Source organism: Chiloscyllium plagiosum, unplaced genomic scaffold (genome assembly GCF_037043375.1).
Source record: "Chiloscyllium plagiosum isolate Xiang-an unplaced genomic scaffold, Cpla_swu_hap1 HiC_scaffold_38, whole genome shotgun sequence".
Classification (NCBI taxonomy): Eukaryota; Metazoa; Chordata; class Chondrichthyes; order Orectolobiformes; family Hemiscylliidae; genus Chiloscyllium; species Chiloscyllium plagiosum.
In genome coordinates, this window is record NW_028270176.1 from 19,197,468 (window position 1) to 19,206,168 (window position 8,701).

General features: G+C 60.9%; 1 protein-coding gene across 1 annotated transcript in view; it reads left to right on the plus strand.

Moving 5' to 3' along the window:
- Window positions 1-3,094, plus strand: part of nphs1 (NPHS1 adhesion molecule, nephrin) — a gene marked incomplete at its 5' end in the record, with an annotated part of 175,783 nt that extends 172,689 nt beyond the window's left edge. The window contains one exon of the mRNA XM_087980827.1: window positions 2,970-3,094. Within this exon, the coding sequence (XP_087836953.1) occupies window positions 2,970-3,094 (125 nt within the window). The remainder of the gene's footprint in view (window positions 1-2,969) is intronic.
- Window positions 3,095-8,701: the final 5,607 nt, after the last annotated feature.

Consider the following 8,701-nt stretch of genomic DNA (forward strand, 5'->3'; position numbering starts at 1 on the left):
TCCCCATCCCCTCACTCCACACCACCACCCCCTCATTCCCCAACCCCTCACTCCATCCCTCACTCCCCCCTCACTCCTCATCCCCTCACTCCCTAGACCCTCACTCCCCACCACCTCACCCCCACCCCCTCTCACACACCCTCACTCCCCACTCCCTTATTCCCCACCCCCTCACTCATCCCCTCAATTCCCACCCCCTCACTCACACCCTCACTCCCCACACCCTCACTCCCCACCCCCTCATTCCCCACCCCCTCATTCCCTACCCCCTCACTCCCCACACCCTCACTCCCCACCCCCACACTCCACACCACCCACCCCTCATTCCCTTCCCCCTCATTCCCCACCCCCTCACTCCCTTCCCCCTCACTCCCCACCCACTCACTCCACACTCTCCCAACCCTCACTCCCCACCCCTCACTCCCCATATCCTCACTCATCCCCTCACTCCCCACGCCCTCGCTCATCCCCTCACTCCTCACCCCCTCACTCACCCCCTCACTCCACATCCCCCACCCCCTCATTCTCCACCCATTCATTCCCCACACCCTCACTCCCCTTCCTCACCCCTCAACCCCTCACCCACCTCACTCACTCAATCCCCCCTCACACACTGTATCGAACCCCAGGCTGTCCCTGTCCTTGGGAGTGTTTGATGGGGGGACAGTGTAGAGGGAGCTTTACTCTGTATCTAACCCCGTGCTGTCCCTGTCCCTGGGTGTGTTTGATGGGGGACAGTCTAGAGGGAGCTTTACTCTGTATCTAACCCCGTGCTGTCCCTGTCCCTGGGAGTGTTTGATGGGGGGACAGTGTAGAGGGAGCTTTACCCTGTATCTAACCCCGTGCTGTCCCTGTCCCTGGGAGTGTTTGATGGGGGACAGTGGAGAGGGAGCTTTACTCTGTATCTAACCCCGTGCTGTCCCTGTCCCTGGGAGTGTTTGATGGGGGACAGTGGAGAGGGAGCTTTACTCTGTATCTAACCCCGTGCTGTCCCTGTCCCTGGGAGTGTTTGATGGGGGGACAGTGTAGAGGGAGCTTTACTCTGTATCTAACCCCGTGCTGTCCCTGTCCCTGGGAGTGTTTGATGGGGGGACAGTGTAGAGGGAGCTTTACTCTGTATCTAACCCCGTGCTGTCCCTGTCCCTGGGAGTGTTTGATGGGGGACAGTGTAGAGGGAGCTTTACTCTGTATCTAACCCCATGCTGGTGTTTGGTATGCTTTCCTTTATTGGTCAGAGTATTGAGTACAGGAGTTGGGAGGTCATGTTGTGGCTGTACAGGACATTGGTTGGGCCACTGTTGGAATATTGTGTGCGATTCTTGTCTCCTTCCTGTCGGAAAGATGTTGTGAAACTTGAACAGGTTCAGAAAAGATTTACAAGGATGTTGCCAGGGTTGGAGGGTCTGAGCTACAGGGAGAGGCTGAACAGGCTGGGGCTGTTTTCCCTGGAGCGTCGGAGGCTGAGGGGTGACCTTATAGGGGTTTACAAAATTATGAGGGGTATGGATAGGATAAATAGACAAAGTCTTTTCCCTGGGGTCAGGGAGTCCAGAACTAGAGGGGCATAGGTTTAGGGTGAGAGGGGAAAGATATAAAAGAGACCTAAGGGGCAACTTTTTCACCCAGAGGGTGGTACGTGTATGGAATGAGCTGCCAGAGGATGTGGTGGAGGCTGGTACAATGACAACATTTAAGAGGCATTTGGATGGGTATATGGATAGGAAGGGTTTGGAGGGATATGGGCCGGGTGCTGGCAGGTGGGACTAGATTGGGTTGGGATATCTGGGTCAGCATGGCCGCGCTGGGCCGAAGGGCCTGTTTCCATGCTGTACAGCTCTCTATGACTCTATCTGTATCAGTGTGTGAGTGAGTATCACTGGGTGTTGGATGGTTGTGTGTGAGTGAGAGTGTGTGTGTGTGTGTGTGTGTGTGTGAGTGTGTATGTGTGAGTATCACTGGGTGTTGGATGGTTGTGTGTGAGTGAGAGTGTGTGAGTGAGAGTGTGTGTGTGAGTGTGTGTGAGTGAGAGTGTGTGAGTGTGTGAGTGAGAGTGTGTGAGTGTGTGTGAGTGAGAGTGTGTGAGTATGTGTGTATGTGTGTGTGAGTGTGTGTGAGTGTGTGTGTATGTGTGTGTGAGTGTGTGTGTGTGAGTATCACTGGGTGTTGGGTGCTTGTATGTGAGTGTGTGTGTGAGTGTGTGTGTGTGTGAGTGTGTGAGTATGTGTGTATGTGTGTGTGAGTGTGTGTGAGTGTGTGTGTGTGAGTATGTGTGTATGTGTGTGTGAGTATGTGTGAGTGTGAGTATCACTGGGTGTTGGGTGCTTGTATGTGAGTGTGTGTGTGTGTGTGAGTGTGTGTGTGTGAGTATGTGTGTATGAGTATGTGTGAGTGTGTGTGTGAGTGTGTGTGAGTGTGTGAGTGTGAGTATCACTGGGTGTTGGGTGCTTGTATGTGAGTGTGTGTGTGTGTGTGAGTGTGTGTGTGTGAGTATGTGTGTATGTGTGTGTGAGTATGTGTGAGTGTGTGTGTGAGTATGTGTGAGTGTGTGTGTGAGTGTGTGAGTGTGAGTATCACTGGGTGTTGGGTGCTTGTTTGTGAGTGTGTGTGTGTGAGTATGTGTGTATGTGTGTGTGAGTATGTGTGAGTGTGTGTGAGTGTGTGTGTGAGTGTGTGAGTATCACTGGGTGTTGGGTGCTTGTGTGTGAGTGTGTGTGAGTGTGTGTGTGTGTGAGTGTCACTGGGTGTTGGGTGCTTGTGTGTGTGTGTGTGTGTGAGTGTGTGTGTGTGAGTGTATGTGTGTGTGTGTGTGTGAGTGTGTGAGTGTGTGTGTGTGAGTGTATGTGTGTGTGTGTGTGTGAGTGTGTGTGAGTGTGTGTGTGAGTGTGTGAGTGTGTGTGAGTGACAGAGGGAATGGCGACTGACTCAGGGACGGATCAGATCGGGCTCATCGTCAGCTTTTGTCTTCACAGAGCGACCAGGACAGGAGGCCTTTCCCACAGAGTCACACCACACACCGTCACCAAGGGCAGGTACACCGTCTCCACACACTCACACAGTGCTGAGGGAGGGGGCACTGTCGGAGGGTCAGTGCTGAGGGAGTGGGCACTGTCGGAGGGTCAGTGCTGAGGGAGTGGGCACTGTCGGAGGGTCAGTGCTGAGGGAGTGGGCACTGTCGGAGGGTCAGTACTGAGGGAGTGGGCACTGTCAGAGGGTCAGTGCTGAGGGAGCGCTGCACTGTCGGAGGGTCAGTGCTGAGGGAGTGGGCACTGTCGGAGGGTCAGTACTGAGGGAGTGGGCACTGTCGGAGGGTCAGTGCTGAGGGAGCGCTGCACTGTCGGAGGGTCAGTACTGAGGGAGTGGGCACTGTCAGACGGTCAGTGCTGAGGGAGTGGGCACTGTCGGAGGGTCAGTGCTGAGGGAGTGGGCACTGTCGGAGGGTCAGTGCTGAGGGAGTGCCGCACTGTCGGAGGGTCAGTGCTGAGGGAGTGGGCACTGTCGGAGGGTCAGTGCTGAGGGAGTGCCGCACTGTCGGAGGGTCAGTGCTGAGGGAGTGGGCACTGTCAGAGGGTCCGTGCTGAGGGAGTGCCGCACTGTCGGAGGGTCAGTGCTAAGGGAATGGGCACTATCGGAGGGTCAGTGCTGAATGAGTGGGCACTATCAGAGGGTTAGTGATGAGGGAGTGGGCACTGTCGGGGGGTCAGTGCTGAGGGAGTGCCGCACTGTCGCAGGGTCAGTGCTGAGGGAGTGCGGCACTGTCGGAGGGTCAGTGCTGAGGGAGTGGGCACTGTCGGAGGGTCAGTGCTGAGGGAGTGCCGCACTGTCAGAGGGTCAGTGCTTAGGGAGTGGGCACTGTCGGAGGGTCAGTGCTGAGGGAGTGGGCACTGTCGGAGGGTCAGTGCTGAGGGAGTGGGCACTGTCGGAGGGTCAGTGCTGAGGGAGTGGGCACTGTCGGAGGGTCAGTGCTGAGGGAGTGGGCACTGTCGGAGGGTCAGTGCTGAGGGAGTGGGCACTGTCGGAGGGTCAGTGCTGAGGGAGTGCCGCACTGTCGGAGGGTCAGTGCTGAGGGAGCGGGCACTGTCGGAGGGTCAGTGCTGAGGGAGTGAGCACTGTCGGAGGGTCAGTGCTGAGGGAGTGGGCACTGTCGGAGGGTCAGTGTTGAGGGAGTGGGCACTGTCGGAGGGTCAGTGCTGAGGGAGTGCCGCACTGTCGGAGGGTCAGTGCTCAGTGAGTGGGCACTGTCAGAGGGTCAGTGCTGAGGGAGTGGGCACTGTCGGAGGGTCAGTGCTGAGGGAGCGCTGCACTGTCGGAGGGTCAGTACTGAGGGAGTGGGCACTGTCAGACGGTCAGTGCTGAGGGAGTGGGCACTGTCGGAGGGTCAGTGCTGAGGGAGTGGGCACTGTCGGAGGGTCAGTACTGAGGGAGTGGGCACTGTCAGAGGGTCAGTGCTGAGGGAGCGCTGCACTGTCGGAGGGTCAGTGCTGAGGGAGTGGGCACTGTCGGAGGGTCAGTACTGAGGGAGTGGGCACTGTCGGAGGGTCAGTGCTGAGGGAGCGCTGCACTGTCGGAGGGTCAGTACTGAGGGAGTGGGCACTGTCAGACGGTCAGTGCTGAGGGAGTGGGCACTGTCGGAGGGTCAGTGCTGAGGGAGTGGGCACTGTCGGAGGGTCAGTGCTGAGGGAGTGCCGCACTGTCGGAGGGTCAGTGCTGAGGGAGTGGGCACTGTCGGAGGGTCAGTGCTGAGGGAGTGCCGCACTGTCGGAGGGTCAGTGCTGAGGGAGTGGGCACTGTCAGAGGGTCCGTGCTGAGGGAGTGCCGCACTGTCGGAGGGTCAGTGCTAAGGGAATGGGCACTATCGGAGGGTCAGTGCTGAATGAGTGGGCACTATCAGAGGGTTAGTGATGAGGGAGTGGGCACTGTCGGGGGGTCAGTGCTGAGGGAGTGCCGCACTGTCGCAGGGTCAGTGCTGAGGGAGTGCGGCACTGTCGGAGGGTCAGTGCTGAGGGAGTGGGCACTGTCGGAGGGTCAGTGCTGAGGGAGTGCCGCACTGTCAGAGGGTCAGTGCTTAGGGAGTGGGCACTGTCGGAGGGTCAGTGCTGAGGGAGTGGGCACTGTCGGAGGGTCAGTGCTGAGGGAGTGGGCACTGTCGGAGGGTCAGTGCTGAGGGAGTGGGCACTGTCGGAGGGTCAGTGCTGAGGGAGTGGGCACTGTCGGAGGGTCAGTGCTGAGGGAGTGGGCACTGTCGGAGGGTCAGTGCTGAGGGAGTGCCGCACTGTCGGAGGGTCAGTGCTGAGGGAGCGGGCACTGTCGGAGGGTCAGTGCTGAGGGAGTGAGCACTGTCGGAGGGTCAGTGCTGAGGGAGTGGGCACTGTCGGAGGGTCAGTGTTGAGGGAGTGGGCACTGTCGGAGGGTCAGTGCTGAGGGAGTGCCGCACTGTCGGAGGGTCAGTGCTCAGTGAGTGGGCACTGTCAGAGGGTCAGTGCTGAGGGAGTGGGCACTGTCGGAGGGTCAGTGCTGAGGGAGTGGGCACTGTCGGAGGGTCAGTGCTGAGGGAGTGCCGCACTGTCGGAGGGTCAGTGCTGAGGGAGTGGGCACTGTCGGAGGGTCAGTGCTGAGGGAGTGGGCACTGTCGGAGGGTCAGTGCTGAGGGAGTGGGCACTGTCGGAGGGTCAGTGCTGAGGGAGTGCCGCACTGTCGGAGGGTCAGTGCTGAGGGAGTGGGCACTGTCGGAGGGTCAGTGCTGAGGGAGTGCCGCACTGTCGGAGGGTCAGTGCTGAGGGAGCGGGCACTGTCGGAGGGTCAGTGCTGAGGGAGTGAGCACTGTCGGAGGGTCAGTGCTGAGGGAGTGGGCACTGTCGGAGGGTCAGTGCTGAGGGAGTGGGCACTGTCGGAGGGTCAGTGCTGAGGGAGTGCCGCACTGTCGGAGGGTCAGTGCTGAGGGAGTGGGCACTGTCAGAGGGTCAGTGCTGAGGGAGTGGGCACTGTCGGAGGGTCAGTGCTGAGGGAGTGGGCACTGTCGGAGGGTCAGTGTTGAGGGAGTGCCGCACTGTCGGAGGGTCAGTGCTGAGGGAGTGCGGCACTGTCAGAGGGTCAGTGCTGAGGGAGTGGGCCCTGTCAGAGGGTCAGTGCTGAGGGAGTGGGCACTGTCGGAGGGTCAGTGCTGAGGGAGTGGGCACTGTCAGAGGGTCAGTGCTGAGGGAGTGGGCACTGTCGGAGGGTCAGTACTGAGGGAGTGGGCACTGTCGGAGGGTCAGTGCTGAGGGAGCGCCGCACTGTCGGAAGGTCAGTGCTGAGGGAGGGGGCACTGTCGGAGGGTCAGTGCTGAGGGAGTGGCACTGTCAGAGGGTCAGTGCTGAGGGAGTGCCGCACTGTCGGAGGGTCAGTGCTGAGGGAGTGGGCACTGTCAGAGGGTCAGTACTGAGGGAGTGGGCACTGTCGGAGGGTCAGTGCTGAGGGAGTGCCGCACTGTCGGAGGGTCAGTGCTGAGGGAGTGGGCTCTATCGGAGGGTCAGTGCTGAGGGAGTGGGCACTGTCGGAAGGTCAGTGCTGAGGGAGTGGGCACTGTCGGAAGGTCAGTGCTGAGGGAGTGGGCACTGTCGGAGGGTCAGTGCTGAGGGAGGGGGCACTGTCGGAGGGTCAGTGCTGAGGGAGTGGGCACTGTCGGAGGGTCAGTGCTGAGGGAGTGCCGCACTGTCGGAGGGTCAGTGCTCAGGGAGTGGGCACTGTCGGAGGGTCAGTGCTGAGGGAGTGCCGCACTGTCGGAGGGTCAGTGCTGAGGGAGTGGGCCCTGTCGGAGGGTCAGTGCTGAGAGAGTGGGCACTGTCGGAGGGTCAGTGCTGAGGGAGTGGGCACTGTCGGAGGGTCAGTGCTGAGGGAGTGAGCACTGTCGGAGGGTCAGTGCTGAGGGAGTGGGCACTGTCGGAGGGTCAGTGCTGAGGGAGTGGGCACTGTCGGAGGGTCAGTGCTGAGGGAGTGCCGCACTGTCGGAGGGTCAGTGCTGAGGGAGTGGGCACTGTCAGAGGGTCAGTGCTGAGGGAATGGGCACTGTCGGAGGGTCAGTGCTGAGGAAGTGGGCACTGTCGGAGGGTCAGTGCTGAGGGAGTGCCGCACTGTCGGAGGGTCAGTGCTGAGGGAGTGCGGCACTGTCAGAGGGTCAGTGCTGAGGGAGTGGGCCCTGTCAGAGGGACAGTGCTGAGGGAGTGGGCACTGTCGGAGGGTCAGTGCTGAGGGAGTGGGCACTGTCAGAGGGTCAGTGCTGAGGGAGTGGGCACTGTCGGAGGGTCAGTACTGAGGGAGTGGGCACTGTCGGAGGGTCAGTGCTGAGGGAGCGCCGCACTGTCGGAGGGTCAGTGCTGAGGGAGGGGGCACTGTCAGAGGGTCAGTGCTGAGGGAGTGGGCACTGTCGGAGGATCAGTGCTGAGGGAGTGCCGCACTGTCGGAGGGTCAGTGCTGAGGGAGTGGGCACTGTCAGAGGGTCAGTACTGAGGGAGTGGGCACTGTCGGAGGGTCAGTGCTGAGGGATTGCCGCACTGTCGGAGGGTCAGTGCTGAGGGAGTGGGCTCTGTCGGAGGGTCAGTGCTGAGGGAGTGGGCACTGTCGGAAGGTCAGTGCTGAGGGAGGGGGCACTGCCAGAGGGTCAGTGCTGAGGGAGTGGGCACTGTCGGAGGGTCAGTGCTGAGGGAGTGCCGCACTGTCGGAGGGTCAGTGCTGAGGGAGTGGGCACTGTCGGAGGGTCAGTGCTGAGGGAGTGGGCACTCTCGGAGGGTCAGTGCTGAGGGAGCGGGCACTGTCGGAGGGTCAGTGCTGAGGGAGTGGGCACTGTCGGAGGGTCAGTGCTGAGGGAGTGCCGCACTGTCGGAGGGTCAGTGCTGAGGGAGTGGGCACTGTCGGAGGGTCAGTGCTGAGGGAGTGGGCACTGTCGGAAGGTCAGTGCTGAGGGAGGGGGCACTGTCGGAGGGTCAGTGCTGAGGGAGGGGGCACTGTCGGAGGGTCAGTGCTGAGGGAGTGGGCACTGTCGGTGGGTCAGTGCTGAGGGAGTGGGCACTGTCGGAGGGTCAGTGCTGAGGGAGGAGGCACTGTCGGAGGGTCAGTGCTGAGGGAGTGGGCACTGTCGGAGGGTCAGTGCTGAGGGAGCGGGCACTGTCGGAGGGTCAGTGCTGAGGGAGGGGGCACTGTCGGAGGGTCAGTGCTGAGGGAGTGGGCACTGTCGGAGGGTCAGTGCTGAGGGAGTGGGCACTGTCGGAGGGTCAGTGCTGAGGGAGCGGGCACTGTCGGAGGGTCAGTGCTGAGGGAGTGGGCACTGTCGGAGGGTCAGTGCTGAGGGAGTGGGCACTGTCGGAGGGTCAGTGCTGAGGGAGTGGGCACTGTCGGAGGGTCAGTGGTGAGGGAGTGGGCACTGTCGGAGGGTCAGTGCTGAGGGAGTGGGCTCTGTCGGAGGGTCAGTGCTGAGGGAGTGCCGCACTGTCGGAGGGACAGTGCTGAGGGAGTGCCTCTCTGTCGGAGGGTCAGTGCTGAGGCAGTGGGGACTGTCGGAGGGTCAGTGCTGAGGGAGTGCCACTCTGTCGGAGGGTCAGTGCTGAGGCAGTGGGGACTGTTGGAGGGTCAGTGCTGAGGGAGTGGGCACTGTCGGAGGGTCAGTGCTGAGGGAGTGGGCACTGTCGGAGGGTCAGTGCTGAGGCAGTGGGGACTGTCGGAGGGTCAGTGC